General features: G+C 41.6%; 1 protein-coding gene across 4 annotated transcripts; it reads left to right on the top strand.

Moving 5' to 3' along the window:
- The first annotated feature begins 5576 nt into the window (after positions 1–5576).
- Positions 5577–13091, top strand: meiob (meiosis specific with OB-fold). Of its 4 annotated transcripts, none has more exons than XM_086303059.1 (14): positions 5577–5691; positions 6007–6086; positions 6250–6307; positions 6475–6606; positions 6769–6841; positions 6998–7193; positions 9386–9486; positions 9720–9772; positions 9962–10057; positions 10251–10343; positions 11640–11784; positions 11877–12063; positions 12277–12363; positions 12444–13091. In XM_086303059.1, exons 2-14 carry the CDS (start codon positions 6030–6032, stop codon positions 12558–12560), a joined length of 1395 nt encoding a protein of 464 aa, XP_086159185.1. In that variant the 5' UTR covers positions 5577–5691; positions 6007–6029; the 3' UTR covers positions 12561–13091. The 4 variants fall into 4 exon arrangements, with proteins under 4 accessions (XP_086159185.1, XP_086159184.1, XP_086159186.1 ...); XM_086303058.1 differs by lacking the exon at positions 5577–5691 and adding an exon at positions 5728–5870 and having other exon boundaries at positions 11640–11781; XM_086303057.1 differs by lacking the exon at positions 5577–5691 and adding an exon at positions 5733–5870.
- The last annotated feature ends 3938 nt before the right edge of the window (positions 13092–17029 follow it).

Below are 17029 nucleotides of genomic sequence, written 5' to 3'. Positions count from 1 at the left end.
CACACAACTTCATACCAGACATTTGCGTATTACATATGAGGAAAAAGATTTAGTACTGCATGGACTCCAGACATAGTATTTCTGGTTTGTCTGTTTTTCTGGGCTGTTTCAACAGATATTGGCGACTTCTAACCAGCTGCCATCAGAAATAATGGCATTCCCACCAGCCTCTTCGTTCTAATCATCGGACTACGAAAAATAGTGAAAGCTGTAAACTTGAGGTATTGTTCAAGTTCTTTTCTTGCATTTATGCATTACCCACTACATGGACTCGCTGTTTACAAAAAGTAATTTCAACCAAATCATCAGTCTGTGAAAATCTGCTATTAGATGTATGCAGGGAATAGATGTCACAGTCTCTGACTCACTGCAGCTTTAAAGAACTTGGACTTTGTGTTGTTCTCGTGCCGTCATGTCTTTTAGGGGATCTTTGGTGTCTGTTCTTCCTCCACTGTTCTCATGTTTTATGCATGGTTTGCATGGTTTTACTATAAATCTTCTGTCTGGTGCCTTTACAGAGAAGTGGAAGAAGTATTCGGGACTTTAAAAACACTCAAATAGAAATATGTGAGTCTTAAAGTCAGAAAAATGAAGTTAAAGTCTGCAGGCTCCTGGAAAAGCTCCTTTTTAAAAAATTAATTTCCATTATGTTAGGTGCAGTTTTTGCTACTGATGCATTAACGGAGCAGGATTTTATTTTTTTTAATTAGTCTACAAACCAGTGACATCACTGCAGCTACATCCTTCTTCTATACAGCCTCGTCGTTTCATATTTCAAAATTATTTTTAGTCACAACCTTTCCATAACCCGAACCACATGTTAATCACTGTAACCACACTGTATACTCTATTATAACCCAAACCCTGATTAAACGGAACCAATATTTTTGGACCTAACTAAATAAAATCTTACAATTGATTGCGTTCACAGAAAAAATTAAAGGCGCACAGCCTCGAAAACAGAAACTTCTTTTGCAGAAAACAGCCTTTCTATAGTCACATTTTGGTTTAACTTCAATAATGAAAAATGGTTGATGAAGTTTTGCTTATACTCTTCACCTGTCCAGTCAAACCTGTGAGTCAGCACACCACAAATGGGATAAAGGCCATAAGTGAGCAAGCCTCACAAACAGAAAACACCCGTGATCTGGGTGTGTAAGTGGTGTAACCGGTTTTGTGAAAACAGTTTCATAAAAGCTCCTGTTGTGCTGTAATATTCAACAAATTTCCTTTCCTTCATATTTCTATTTCCTCCTCATCAGTATTTCAGTCTTCGCTGTACTGAAATGCTTCCTCTCTAACTAACTCCTGCAAAGTTTAATCTGAAAAACAAGACTTTAAATCTGCTAACAGCACATCAAAAAAGCCAGCCGAAGCAATCGCATGACAAACGCCGCAGTGTTCCTCCCATTACCTCATGGTGGCATAATGATGAGAGCTGACATCATGCGTGCATGCCACCGATTTCAGTCTTCGTGTTGCTTTTCAACAGCATGTTATTAACATCATTTAAAGTTTCCTCCACATCCCCATCTCACTGGGCACGAGGACGAGGAGACGGAGCGCATTGTTCTACCAGAGCTGGGCAGATCCGATGGCTTTGAGCAGGCCCAGTGGCTCAGCAGCAGCAGCTCCACCATAGTCAGTCACACAGGTGGCAGGGAAATTACAGTGTACGCATACTTGTAGCTTGGACGTCTTCCACTTGTGGAAACCAATAAAGACTGCTCAGGCTCCTGCCAGCGACTGCAAAAGCTATAGTTGGATGTTGAAGTCTGAGTTATGCCAAGATATTGCTCACCATGCGCAGAACAATATGTTTTAATGGTCGGATACAATAAAATAATGAGGATTGGTCCCATTTTTTCCTTTTTTTTAAACAATGGCTCCCTTGTCTCGCATGTGTACAATCATGGGTACCTTCTCACATGTGAGTGCAAACCATCTAAATACTACAACCTGTCTACCCACTTCCTGTAAAGCATTTTGCAGCAATGTAAAACCCTGTACAGGATTTTTTGGTACATTACCAAACATATGGATATAGTGTAAACACCGGCTCTTTCACTTCCTGATTGCAAAAGGTCATTTCAATCAAACCATCAGTCTGTGAACCTCTGCTGTTTGATGCATGCAGGATATATGAAGGTGCCACAGATCTGCACTTCTGAATCTCTGCAATTTTAAAGGATTTCAACTTGGTTTTGTGTTGTCTTTGTGTCGCCTGGTCTCCAAGCAGGTCTGTGGTGGTTTTACTCCCTCCAGTGTTCTCATGTTTTATACATGGTTTGCAGTTTAACTATAAATCTCCTGTCTGGTGCCTTTACATAAGGTCCAGGAGACTGCTGTGAAAGAAGTGGAAGAGCTTTAGAGCTGCTCTAAATAGCAATACCACAATGTAAAAATACTTAAATACAAAAATCCAAGTACTGTAAGAGAAAAAACAATCTGCAGGTTCTTGTCAGCCTTATTTAATTTATTTTGATTATACTGGGCACCGTTTTTTTAACATTAAATTTTGAGCAGTATTTAGAGGTTGAAGCTTACACAACTTTTCACCACTGAGTAAAACAGCTCTATAGATATATTATTGTATCACATTTTACGTGCTCAGATAATTTTTTTAATGTAAAAAACCCCAATATCTTTTTGAGTCATAATGTACGTCTTCCTAATTATACCTTTTCAATGCAAATATATTTTTATTCATGTTACTTTATGTATTTTCATAACTTTCTTTGACCTTTTCAAAAGAGGTAAATTGTAGAGGTGAAAAATAATTTTTACCTGTAAATGACTTTGACTCCTGATTTTGGAAAATTTAAGCAAATCTAAAATGAGAAACTTATTATAGTTGCACTACCATGTAGTTACATTTGTTTTTTTAAATGTATTTATTTGCCTGAGCTCTAATGCATTTGATTCTGAATCATGTGAAGCACGAGCCTTTTCAGTCTGTTAAGATGCTCAATAGATAAACACTGAAGCATGCGCGATGTAAGCAAAAGCTAAGCTGGTGGAGTATTTACAGTCATGGACATTATTCTTTATGAAATTAGCTTTTAAATGTGCTGTTTGAACAGTTTTTTTTTTGTAAGTTTACAGATTAATATGAATCTAGAAAAGCAATTTTCTTGAATTAATCATGACAGTTCATCAGGACAGTAACTGATGCAGCAGCTGCAAGATATGAAATTTCCTGCATGAACGTTATTGTCCATTTGAATATCTGTTTCTAAGCAGCATCACCTCTGATTATTGCAGTTATCGTTCTTGTTTTCTACAGACATTCTTTATGAACTTTGAACTGTCCTTTTGATGACAGTAAACATAGATGTGCTATGCACTGAGATGCATGGCGCATCTACAGAAAGGAGCTCACATGAGATGATGGATTAATAGTTGATTAGTGGCCACACGGCTGCAGGCCCTCTGGGGAGCCGACCTGAGGCAGAGAGGCCACGCGATCACAGCACATTCCTGCGGCGACTGCGTGCATGCGACATCCTGCTCGGCTCTGCATAAAGTCAGGTTTTTGGAAGGTGACAAGCAAGACCTTAGCTGACTGCTTTTGGTATAGACATTTACATAGTTTATTCAAATTACGTCAAAAGAACCAGTTGAACGTTTGATCGGCGTGTGATTGATGACAGGTGAATTCATTATGAATAATTCATCAAACCAACAGTAAGTTTCACTTGATTTATCTGATGACACTTTACAGTGCTTTGATTAATGGACTCACCACGTTTAGTCAGAAAAACCCTAATGAAATTAGAATTTGAAATTTTTCTTTCATTTGAATAGCCTGCCGCTGCTGCAAAAAGCAAATCGATTCCTTTTTGTGTAGATAAAAGTTCAATGCATTTAACCACTTCAGTTTAACATTACACAAGATTATACAAAGCTCACGAATACACTGATTGATAGTTACACATCAGGCTATCTGCTCAGGTATAATCTACCTGTGTTAGCTGTTTTCTTACTCTGTTATTACGCACATAACTGCTACTGTACCCCGCCTTCTCTTTTTCTTCTTCTTTTTTTTAGCAGCAGCCATAAAATCACATCACCAGAGACATTACTGTCTGAAAAATCAACATTAGTCACAGGGATCAGTTATCTGATCCGACTGTGAGGATTAGTCAACACAGGAAATGAGCAAGGGCTCTGTGAAGCTGAATGAGGGTTTACTGTTACACCTTTTGATTCCTGCTTAGGTGCATGAGACAGTATCATATGTCAAACACGGCTTTGTGCTATCAAAACAAACCAGGAAGCTGTCAAATTAATCTCAGCATGGCTGTCTGAGCACAAATCCCATGTTGTGAATGATAGCTGGGTAGGATCATCAAGCTAATATTAAAGTCTAAGGTACAAAGACACAAACAGATGACTCAAATAAAACGTGTGCGTGTTTCAGTGTGCATAACTGACAGCTTTCAGTCATTGTGGCCTTTGCAATTTCATTGTTACTCCTGTTTCAATGCATGTTTGCGCAGCTGTATCGGTGTTTACCACACTGAATGCGTGTTGAAACTGTAGATTTCATCTTGCGCAACATTAAACAGTGACTAACAAAACATTAGGTGAATAGAGCCTGGTTTGTGTTCGTTATTACGAAATCAAGATTAATGCAACTGATCAGTTAGTGAAATTGAGAAAGAGTAGGTTTAAAGTGCAGAAAGGTGAAACAGTAATGATTTGCTTAAATTATAGTAACAGTCAGTGTTTTTTATCAGCATGAAAAATGATGATTAAATTGGGGAAATAAATTTAATTCATTTTGTATTTTCTGAATAAAGAAGTTGAACTAATGAGGAGTTCAGTAGCACGTACATATTTTGTTGCTTGTTGGGCTATGCTTAGTTGAAAAGAAGTTAGTTAGTTACTAAATGTCAACATCCATGTTGTTGATAGTATCTCTGGATTTAAATTCCTCAGTGTCCCCTTCTCAGAGGATCCTGAGCCTCTGCTGTCACTGTCAAGGCTCAGCAACGCCGAGATCTCATGAGGAACCTGAGGAAGGTTGGGTTACCTCAGAACCGGCTCAGAAGGCACTACAGAGGATTGCCAAGGAGACCCAGAAAATCATTGGGATCCAGCAACTCCAATAGTGACATCTTCAAGCCCCACTGCCCAAACCGGGCCACCAACATCGTAGGGGACCAGTGAAGTGAAGCTGCTAAAAGACTTGAATAATATTGCATGTATATATTTGTGTGTGTTATTATATTATTATTATATATAAATATTTTATGTTTGCATTTGATTATTTATATGACAGTATTTAAGACTTTTATATTTATTAGTAGTAGTATTATTTGTATTTGATTATTTATTGGGTTGTTTTTTTTAGCACAACCTAATAGCGGTGACCATGTGATAGTGGTACAATGACAGTAAAGTCTTATGTGATTTTAACCGGCATAAAGCCTTTATTACGAAATAATAAAGAAAACTCCTACTTCACACTAACAGTTGTTCTCTACGTTTTACTAATGTATGCCACTATGAAAGGTAATTTTTAAGTCTTTTTTTTTCGTTTGTGTGTGTATTGTAGCCTGAAGACGCAGCTGTATTAATGCAGAAATTTCCAGCAACAATGAAGGCAGCATCAAAGCTCCGTCGCGTGCAACAGCTTCACCGCGAAAATCTTATGTCACGTGACAAGAGAACTGCTGGAGACAGGTAAAAACCGCAGACAGCAAAAAACATGCTGAGCTTTAAATTAATTAGTATTAAGGCTAGAGTAGAACTGTAATATTAGTCTGTTTGAATCAAATTTAGCGTTAAAATGACTAAAAATAATCCAGCGTTAGCTTGCTACTTATATAATTACTGCATTAAGTTAAATTTAGCTAGTAAATGTATGTATGTATGTAGCTCTTACACATTACTCACTGTGTTTTAGTGTATTCAGAGCTGATGTAGAAACCGTCTTGCAGAGGTTGAGCTGAAGCCCAGTTCCTGACTACTGTTTATTTTTATTTTTTTTATTTATAGACTGTGCAGAGGTTATAAACAAAATGGCTGCTCACACCTATATCGCTATCTCTGAGCTGCATCCCAACATCTCTCATTCAGTGAGTTCAACTGATTTTTTTTTTTAACTTCATGTCCTTTATTTTCTTTTTTTTTTCTCCTAGGGCTTATACCCTAATGTAGCCCAGTGCATTTTCAGGCTTGTTTTAGCGAGTTTAATTAAATAGTATAATGCACTCCCGTTGTCCTTGTAATGTTTTCCAGAAAGTGGCAGGCATCATCATTGGAAAAACTGACGTCAAAAGCTTCCCTGACAGAAAAAGTTCGTATCCTGGCTGTATCTCTATCAGTGCATCATTATTTTCAACATTCCTCCTCTGCACTTCAGTGTCTTGTACACCAGCGCCCTCTCCTGGTGGTGATTTTTAGGTTTCTTTTTTTCTCCGTTGAACTGCATCACTACACTAACCCTCCATTTCTGAAATACAGATATTGGTATGGACAGATTCACCTTTGGCTTCACTGTTAAAGACTCTCCGGACTTCTTCATCAACGTGAGCACTTGGGGAAATGATGCCTATGTCAACGGGCTGGCCAGCAGCTTCAACATTGGGGACTGTGGTGAGAAAGTCTCTCTCAAAGTTGTGTAGATTTCTTTTACTGTCCTCTTTCCCGATTAAAGTAATTTTTTAATAAACTGAAATATTTTTAATGTATTTCTTGCCTATAGAAATTACATAATGATGCTTGGAAACAGAACTGCTTCTTTTTCTTCCTTTCCAGTCACAATTGAAAACCCTTTAGTTGCCACCAAAGACCTGGAGAAAGGAGATCGATTTTGTCCTGCAACACCGAGGTAATTTAGCATTTTAAGACAGATGGTATCTAAGAAGCATGTTCTCCTTACTGTGCTTTTAGGTAGCTGATGGCAAGTGAGGCAAACATAATGTAACACTGTGCAAAGCACGGTGTAACAGGGAGTAATGTGTAATGATAGCATCTGCTGTCTCAGCCACTACAGGCTGCTGGTGACGGAGGCTCATTCCCAGGTGTGTCTGTGTGCTGATATGGACACCATTGACAGACTGCTGCCATTGATTCACCTGCCTGTTAAGGACTCCAGAGATTTCTACTCTCTGGGAGACATAGTGGCCAACGGGCAAAAGCTGGATGGTTCGGTGATAAATATACTTGCTGCTGTAAAATCGGTAGGACACTTTAAGGCTTCAGTCGCTCAGTGTTACACAGGAGTTTGAGAAAAGTTCCCTTTTATACACTTAAGGTTTTGTGTAGAGTGCTGAAAGCTGTTAATCACAAAGACTTTTTATTTACATATTTATTGTGCTGAAATTTTCATGACCCCACCTCACCTGCTTTTACTGAGGTTAGTGTGTTTTTTCCTGTTTTTCCCAGAATGCTTTTCTATACATGCATGGACAAATCTGAGAACACTGCTGCAATGTGCAGTAAAGGCAATGAACATTACACTAACTAGGGAAATAAATATTTGAGTTCTTGAAAAATGACATGTATCAAGATTAACTTCACTCTGATGTCAAATGAAAATTTACTCTCAGTAGCTTAGCTTGCACTATTTAAAGATTAGAAAACTGCTGTCAATGTCTCTGTAAGATGATTATTTTTAAAAAAAAATGTGGCCAGAATGTGGCATAAAATGTTGATTATTGAACTCATTTTTCTGGATTTTGTTTTGTGGCTAAATCCTGGCAGCTATATATTTACAGTTTAATTATTACAGTAGTTTTTATTCTATATTCAAATTCTCAGCAATCAAATAGGCAATGACCTTTCCAAAAGCATTCCCAGTTTTCCATAATGGCATTTTAAAGACTCTTTAAGTGGGAAAGAAAACGTTCTCTCTTTCTATATTAGCGTGCAAAAGTTTTGTGCCACTGCTCATCGTCAGTCTTTAACACTGAACTCTCTTAGGCAGCTTTCCTTCTTTCTGTAGTCAGGAACAGTTCTCCAGGCTTCTGGAAGGACTTTCAAAACTGGCTGCCAATTGTTCCATTGTTCATCAAGATGATCGCACACTGCTGTAATAATGTTGAGGTGGGGTCTCTGGAGAGGCCAGTCTGTGACTGATAGTGTTACTGATGATGATTTGAACCAGACATTTCAAATTCGTCTTTGTCACTCCAGAAGACCTGTTGGGCTTTTAGTCCAGTTCTTGTGTAATTTTCATACCTCAGCCTTTTCTCCATGTTTACCTTCCTTAAGAATTGTTTCTTGACAGCGACACTTGCACTGAGACCATTTCTGATGAGGCTTCAGTGAACTGTAGATGGATCAAGCGTTTCTCAGATACTCTGTCAGGTCTTTTCTGGATTGTTTCCTAGATTCTCAGATACTGTTCATCTGCTAAACATAGTTTTTGCCCCTCAGCTGTAAAAGGCCACCTGTTAGACACCCAAAGTTGTGAATGTGATAACTCGAGAACCAGGTAACACAGGATTTTGAAATGCATGCCATAGGTGCATCTACTAAAAATCTCATATGATCTCAAATCTCAGTGACGTCAACCTCCAGATTAAGGTCAGATGGTTAACTTCTCTGAAAATCATCTAGGATTTTCACATTGAACTGAAAGCCTGTGTTTATTTGTTCTGTAGCATCACAGGTTGTGTAAACTTAGTTTGACACTAAAGAAGAAATAAATAAACGATAATCAACCAAATTCTTATTGACCTGGTTTGACCCAGTGTGCTCAAAAATTTAGATTTCCAAAGACAATGCAATAAAGTAAAAAACGCTCAGTAGAAACATTTATAGCATGTTTACGTGCTTAGTAGATTCTTTGTCAAGTAACAGATTGCAATCATATAAACTTGAGTATATTAAATGTATTCATATTTTAAGAGGTGGTTTTCAGTTAGTAAAATATGTATTTTCCAACTTTGCTCCCACATTGATTAGATGGTGTTTGTTTGGTTTTGTTTTTTCCTCTACCATAAACTGAACTATGGTGGAAAATAGTCTGTTAAAAGTTTCCTGAGCTGAAAAACAACTTTAACAAGAAAAGAGAGGGAGGGTTGTTAAAAAGTGGCTCGATGTTGGATTATTAAAGTCAGTCACGGAAAAGCCACATAACCTGTCAGAGAGACGCTGTGGTGGGAACCCTGATGTGTATGAGTGTGATGAGTGAGCGATCAAATAAGTTGAGTTTTCATTTACATCTTATAAATTGTCAATTAGCCTACACTGTGTCTGTGTTTGTGTGCGTGTGGTTTCATGGTGAATGGTTGTTGGTTTTGGAACATACCAGCTCACCATAATGGCCCCAAAGTTCACACACGGGCCAGACCCGCCCTGATCTCAGTGTCACATGAAAGGGAGATAGTGTGATAGGAACTTCAAGCGACCGTGTTTGCATTTTCAGATCGGAGACACAAAGCAGTTCACCACTTCAGACGGACGCAGAGGGCAGAGGCTGGAAGTGAGGCTCTTTGATGACTCCGTCTTATCCTTCCCCCTCATCTGGTGTGTCAAAGGCATTTATTAATTTGGAAAATGAACGTAGATTTATTACTTCTGTTGCTTTTGTGCCATATTCCATCTTTACTGCCTTTTGTATCACCGCTGTGTCTCCTTAAGCGACCACAAATTTACATTAGCGATACAACGTCTTAGATTGCCCCTCTGAACTACATGTGTGTTTGATTTTTGACTGTGCTCTCCCCTGTGTGACTCCCTGACCTCTGTCTCACTCACAGCTGGGACAGAGAAGCCATTCAGCTCATGCAACCTCTGATACCCAGGGAGACGGGTAGGTTTGAGGGCTGCTGCTCTTTCTCCGCCGCAGAAATGAATCTTTATTTAACTGTTATTCCTGCCCGTCATGTCCCATTAGCATACTGTGCTGAAGACAAACACAGCGGTGGTTACCTGAGATCCAACCGCGTGTTTGCGTTTAAGATGGTTTTCTGTTGTTTCAACTGTTTTTCTTCATTCCAAGTGCTCTTCATAGCCGACGCGAAGATCAGCTTTGACAGCTTTCGCAGCGGCATGGTGGCAACTGTTAACTCGAAAAGCATTATCACTGTCAATCCTGGTAAGAGATCACAGCGGCACTTAAAAAAACACAGGCTCTGATAGAGATTTAAATGGTGTAACTGATTAAAACAAGACTGAAATGCTGGTTTTGGACAACCAATCAGTCATGGTAGACAGTGAAAGAAATGGAGCTTTCCTTCCTGCTGTGCAGGGAGAGAAACATGCTAGAGTCAATCATAATTTGTTTTCAGACACCCGAGAGGCCAGCCTGCTGTTCAGTTATGCTAAAGAAGTGTCAGAGTCTGGAGCTCTGGATCAAGATGACATGCCAGAGGATGTCCCTGGTAAGTTATAATGAGTTCCTGCCATGACTTCCCCATATTCATATAAGTCAGTCTGCCCATCTAAATGTAAAAGACTCTTTGAATTTGAGGCATCAGAAGCTGTTATTTCCCCTGCTTTTGTCTTGGATCTTTAAGCAAAAGATTATATTATATAAAATAATTATATTTTCAGTTACAGAGGGCATATAGGAAAGTTTAAAAGGTGAATGCAAGATGCTATTATCAAATCATAAAGTCATTTTCCCCACTTTTGGTAAATCCCCTAAAAAGAGCAAAACTAACAGGATCCGACAGACGAGTACGGCTAACTTGTGGCTTAGACCTCCATCACTGACCAGTGGTAGCACAGTCAGTTCAGCTCCTCATTAAAAGCACATTACCAAGCCACACAGTTACACTAGCTGCTGTTTTTCTAGCTGCTGTTTTTCTTCTTGAAAATGAAAACCAATAGTTCATTTATTTTATTTTTTTTCTCAGTCCACATAGAGACCTTCTGGTGTAAAGATTTTCAGGCTTTAAGAGTGTTTCCAGAGGAGGTATTTAGACTATGATGCCAATACATTTTTGATTTTGCCGTTCACTGAGACATGCGAGTGTGAGATCAAAAGTTTTAGCTTTAATTCCCCACATCTAGATGTGTTAAACAACATAGAAAATATGACTTACCAGTCCAAAAACATGTTTTCCCACCGATTAAATTGCTGAGGAGGAATTTCTTTTTTTAATATTTAGTATATCAGTATCCTGCCTCCTTTATTTTGCAGTGGAAACACATCAGGATTTTCTTTGTATAAAGACTGCAGACTGTGACAGTTTATTAAGTATACCTTGCTAGTAATTTGGTTGAACCCCATTTTCCTTCAAAACCACCGTAATTGTTGCTGGAAACGTTGCTCAGAGATTTTGGTCCATATCGAAATGACAACATCACACAGTTACTGCAGATTTTCCGGCATCACATCCATGGCAGGGCTCTAGACTAACTTTTTGCCATGGTTGCACTGAAGTTAGGCGCACTCAAATTTTCAACCGCATCGCTTAACACCACAGTTTTACATGTGCACTGTTTTGGGGGGAAATTGCAGTCCATACAGACAATATTCATTTGTAAATGATTAACTAACAATCTTGTGCTTAAAGTGCTTTGGCACTCTTTCGTCTTGATCATGTCTACATGCTTAAATGCATTTGGCTGCTGCCATGTGATTTACTGATGTGTGCTAATGAGCTTTTGAGCAGGTGTACCTAAGAAAGTGCCCTTTAAGTACACATGTATGCTGCTGTTTTGGTCTGCAGTAGAGTCCATCACAGACGTTTACACAGTGAGCCAGCTGATGCAGAAGGCCCGAGAGAATCCCGAGGCTTTATTTGGCATCACATATAGTTTCATCTCCAAGCTCGACCTCGACTCGTCTGCTTCAAAAGTCATCAAGACACGGTGGTAAATTCACACATTGTTTACTAACTATAACCATGACAGCCACTTCCTTGAACAAGAACAAAGAGCAGCTTATTGCTTTGTCTTTGCTTCAGCTCGAAATGCAAATTCCTGGTGACTGAGGACTTGAACAGCTGCACCAACCAGTTATGTCCAGGAAAGGGTCAGATTGTTTCAGCCACTACAGGCTTTGATCTCCTGGTGGACTTCACAGACCACACCGGCACTCTGCACGCCTGCAGCCTCAGGAGCCCAGTGGCAGAAAAGGCTCTGGGATGCACAGTAAGTATCAGTTCATAGAAAGACGATTCTCCAGTCTCAGTTCTAAACCTTGTGCTCCTACACCTGTGCTGTATGGCTCAGATGTCAGTTACAAAATTCTGTAAATATTCTTTATTTTGTAGCTATTGCTCAGATGAACCTCCACAATCCAGTAAATGAATGGCGGTGGTTGATAGCTTTGCCACATCACCTTTTCTGTTTGATCTGATTCAGACAGAGGAGTTCATCAGTTTGACTGATGGTGAGAGGACTGCAATGAAGTGGAAATTTCTTTTGGAGAGATGCAAAATATATGTGAAGGTACCTTAGCTTTTGATACCAAGCTGCAAAAGCTATTAGCTGTAAAAACAAAGTGTTGAAAAAAATCTCATGTGCTGTAGATCATTCCTTCTCCTAAGATGAAGAGTGGAATCAGGGGCATGGTCCTGGACTGCTCGCTGGCAGATCCAGGAGAGGTGAAGCAGCACATGTCTGCCCTGCTGCAGCAGCGCCTGTGATCAGCACCCTCACTCACAAGTTTCAGCTTCCTGCCTCACCTGCTGTTTGGTCTTTGGACTCACATGTTAACAAGAGGCTTTCATGCATGTGCACTTTGAGTTTTAATTATTACCAATTATTTATTAGGACTCCAGATTATTTAATGTATTTATGTAAAAGTATTTATTTATAAACATGCTGCTAAGTTGTTTGACTTTAAAGCTGTTAAACTTCATCAGCTCCATGTTAATGTGTTATGTTTTACACTGCAACTTTTATGTTCCATTATATGAAAGCTAATGAGCAGTCTGGGTTCAAAACATCTCCAAATATGCACAAGTTAGACAATAAGCTGTGTTCTTCATGTTCTTCAGTCATTGGAGCCCCTAGAAGTGTGTGATACATACTTTTGAGGCATTTTTAAAGATAAGGTACTGCTCTGTTTAAAAAATTAAGTCAAGTTGACACCATTTAATCTCTGAATTTTATGCATTAGTTGATGAAAAGGTTTTTCTGTTCTTCAGACCAAGAGTCATAAAAATATAATGGATTTTCTGGTCTTTTGTTTTCTTTTTTTTAGCCTTCATTTGTCAAGTTTTCTAAAAAACTGCAAAACAAGGAATCAATCAAACCCAAACTTGGTGCATGAACATGCAGAAGAAATATTGCCATACTTCTGCACACCAGCAGAGGGCAGTACTGTTCTATTACCAATAATCTGTACCCAACTCTCCAGTGATCCAAAAGTGACTTTTTTTTTTTTTTTTTTTTTGGCCTGTCCCGTTTGGCTCTTTTGCCATCAGAATTGTTGTCTAAAGGCAAAGAAAGATGCCCAACGGATTTACTTTACCAAACTGACCATCCCAGCCTTGCCGTAATGGTCCATTTGATTCACCTTTTATTGTTTATTTTATTTTCACTTACTGAATACGGGACAGACTTGACTGGGGGAAAGAAGGGGAGAAAGAAAGAGGGAAAGAGAAAGAAACAGCTGAGAAGAGGGACGGGGGAGAAGGGCAAAAGACAAAAACCAACAGAACGGGCAGAGAAAAAAAATGCATATATCAATCACCTGGATCACCTGCTGAGAAAGAAAAAAGAAAGCAAGCAGAAGAGAACAAGAGTAATAGAATAAACAACATCACAATGATATATGGGAATATGACAGTAAATACTAAATATTAAACATTATTGTGCAGCACATAAGATCAACAGAACACAGTGTGCTTTGAGGTAGGAGCCAAAAAGGGTGTAGTTTGTGGGTGTGATCACCCGTGTGTACACCTGTGAGCATGGACGCGCTTGTTTTTTGTTTTTTAAAAGGTTCCTTCATGTAATAATCTGCTAGAGGGTGTGGGGGGGCCACAGCCCCGTCCTCCAGGGTGTGAAGCAGGTGTGGAGGAGATCAAAACTCCAGACATCCAGAGGCCCCCAGAACACAAGAGACCAAGGAAGAACAACAGAGGGGCAGCTGCGCCACTGTCCCAGAAAGAGCTGAGGAGAGTCCCAGATGAGGGCTCACTCAGCAGCCGCGGAGCAGAAGCCAGGGGGAGTTGCAGTGACGCGCCCGTGAGCTCCGCCGGCAGCCAGCTGCGCCTGAGTGACCGAGCCCCAAGCCGAGAGGCCGGGGGCACCCCACCTCCGAAGTGGCCCGAGCGAGCCCCAGGCTCCAGGCCCCGATAAGCGGCCGCCAAGGAGTGAGCCGGTGTGTACCTGGACGCCCATCCCCGGACACAAAGAACCACCAACGCACCGATGTCTGAGGGGGTCCGCCACTGGCAGGGGAAGTGGTGGTAGGGGGAGATAGGCCTCCAAACCTTGGAGGGCCTGAGATGTCCCCAGAGAGGTGGCGCCTGACACCCAACCTGACATATAGACACAGACATACAGGCACACACAGATACAAACATCCATTCCCACCCTCATGCTCTCATATGCACTTACTCCACACTCAACCAACGTGGAGACAGACATAAAGAGACGTTGTACACACGATCACACTCCCCAAGCGTACTCTACAAACCGGGTCTAGGTGCCCTTGCCCCTGGAGGGGGGGAACTGCACCCAGACCCAGGTGGTGTTTCCCTTTTCCCTGCGGTGGGGGGAGGCAGACCGCCCCGACTCCGCAGCAGCAGGAAGGCTCCACACTCCAGACCGCAGTCGGACGGCCAACTCCTCCTCCTAGTCCTAGCCCCCCTGCTCCAGCAGGTCGCAGAGAATGGGGGTGAGAGAAGACTCCAAACCTCCCTCCACCCGCTCATTGTAGTGTTGATGCATGTGTGTTCTAAGGTGCATTTAAAACCCAGGAGGGCATGGAGCTACCTGCCAGAGAGCAGCAGGTAAGCGCATGGTCCCTCCTGCTAGCCCTCAATGTCTACGTGTATTTAAAATTGAGAGGTGGGCAACGATGCCAGGGGTGGGGTGTACACCCTGATGGTACTTTGGACTCCGTGCATCGTGCCCACCCCCAAGATCCTATATGTATGTGTAATGAGAGTGTGAGTAATGTGAATGTCTAAGTTGTGGGATAAAATTGAGGCAGAGGCAGCCAGAAGGGGACAGAGGGGGGGGTAGCCTCCTCTGCACCCTGGTGACATACCCCTACTCCAAGGCCCTGCATGTGTGGGTGGTTGTGGTGGAGCGGGAAGAGGGAGGCAGCTGGAGATGGGGAGGGAAGGAAGGGAGGGGCAAGTGACCCCTCCCTGGGGCCAGCTCCCCCGCTGACCCCAGTAGGCACCCCCATACTCCGCGACCCGCCAGGGAAAGGGGGCCCAGGCCCATCCAGACCGGGCCCAGTGCAGCAGCGCCGCCCGGCCCCACAGAGCCCGGGACAGTCCACCCAACCCCACCACAGAGAAAACTGCACCCACCCCACCATCCACTCATCTTCCAGACTACATAAGACAATAAACACCCAGGCTGAGATCTTCCTCCACCTCTCCTGTATCTCCCCCTCCTGCAGAGGGAGCTCCTGAGGAGAGGAAAGCTCCTGCAAGATGTGACAATCTCCCCCACCAGTTGAAGAGCCCCTCAGGTGGCTCGACGCACCGGCGGCACCCTGCTCCAGGGCTGGGCCCCCATGCACCCACCCGCCCACAACCCCGGCAACACACCAACCAGGACCCAAGCCCCCGAGGCCCGGTCCGGGTCCCAGCCCAGAGACGGAGCGCCCCCAGAACCTCACGCCCATCCCGGACCCACCCAGGGGCAGCCAGGCTACCAGGTCAGTAACCCACGTCCGTCAGCACAGACCCTCCCCTAGCCCCGCTGCACGCAGCCGCGAGGAAACAGTCACCGGAGAGCCAACAGAGCCCCTAACCGGACATGACCGCTACCCCGGGTTGAGCCCCCCAAGGAAGATGCCTCCGGGGAACCCCCCGACGCCCTAAGCCTGTCCCTACCCCCACACCAATCACAACAGTGAAGGCGGGACCAAACTATGACCCCCCACCCCCACTAGGTGATGGAGCTGATCAAAGGAGCCCAGAGCAATTGATCTGATGTGGTGGCAGAGGCTGTATCAAGACTAATGTAATCTAATAGATAATTTCTATATTGGTTAGAATTAAGATTATTTTTATTTTTCCAGTTCATGAGGACAGTTTTCTTGGCTATGCATAGGGCAGTGAAAACCATATGGGCGATATTCTTTTCTGAAGTGACATTATCTAAGCTGCCCAACAAACACACTAAGGGGGAAGTTGGAATGTTACATTTCAGACACTTCGATAAGTCTTCACATATCTCGCGCCAAAACTTCTGAACTGGTGGACAGAACCAAAGAACGTGGATATAATTGTCCGGTGAATTGGTTTGGCAGTGTGAGCAGTTGTTGGTAGACGTAAAGCCCATCTTGAACATCCGATGACCTGTATAGTGCACTCTATGTAATATTTTGTATTGAATTAATTGAAGACTGGGATTTCTAATTAGATGAAAGGTTTTTAAGCAAATCTGAGACCAGAAGTTTAGGTCTAAGTTAACTGATAAATCCGCTTCCCATTTTGCAATAGGAAGTGATATTGATTCATCTGTTTTAGAAAGCATTCTGTATATTTTGGATAGTAATTTGGGGGGTTTAAGAGTAAGAAATTGAACCACACTTGGTGGTGTTTGTAGTTCAACTTGACCCGGTTTAAATTTCGTTTTTACTATGGATTTAATTTGTTGATATTCTAAAAATCTTTTCTTGTTGATCCCATATTGTGTAACTAGTCCGTCAACGTCCAAAAGTGACTTTTATTGATTGGATCAGTTTGTTGTCTCAGTGATATTAGTCATCAATGTGTTTTATAATTTCAACTCATTTTCACACCTCGTTTAAATTAGAATGAGCCATGATGTAGACACTGCTTAATTATACAGTGAAAGCACTTATACCGTAAACCATGAGTGTGTGTTTGTGTGGTGATAAATCTATAAAAATCTTAATTCATTTCGAAATAATTTTGGAATAAAGACAATTCAGCTACTTTTTATAAGAAGTTTA

Source organism: Aulonocara sp. 'chitande type north' Nkhata Bay, linkage group LG8 (assembly GCF_057382095.1).
Source record: "Aulonocara sp. 'chitande type north' Nkhata Bay isolate Kocher_YH1m ecotype deep benthic linkage group LG8, A_spYH_male_GT1.1, whole genome shotgun sequence".
Taxonomy (NCBI): Eukaryota; Metazoa; Chordata; class Actinopteri; order Cichliformes; family Cichlidae; genus Aulonocara; species Aulonocara sp. 'chitande type north' Nkhata Bay.
Note: the sequence above shows the minus strand (reverse complement) of the source record. Positions and strands in the feature narration are given on the sequence as shown.

Coding starts and splice junctions, on each gene's coding strand:
- meiob (XM_086303057.1), top strand. CDS start 5,798: ATGACTAAAAATAATCCAGCGTTAGCTTGCTACTTATATAATTACTGC. Junction 5,871..6,006: donor GTTAAATTTAGCTAGTAAAT/GTATGTATGTAT, acceptor TTTTATTTATAG/ACTGTGCAGAGGTTATAAAC. Junction 6,842..6,997: donor TTTTGTCCTGCAACACCGAG/GTAATTTAGCAT, acceptor CTGCTGTCTCAG/CCACTACAGGCTGCTGGTGA.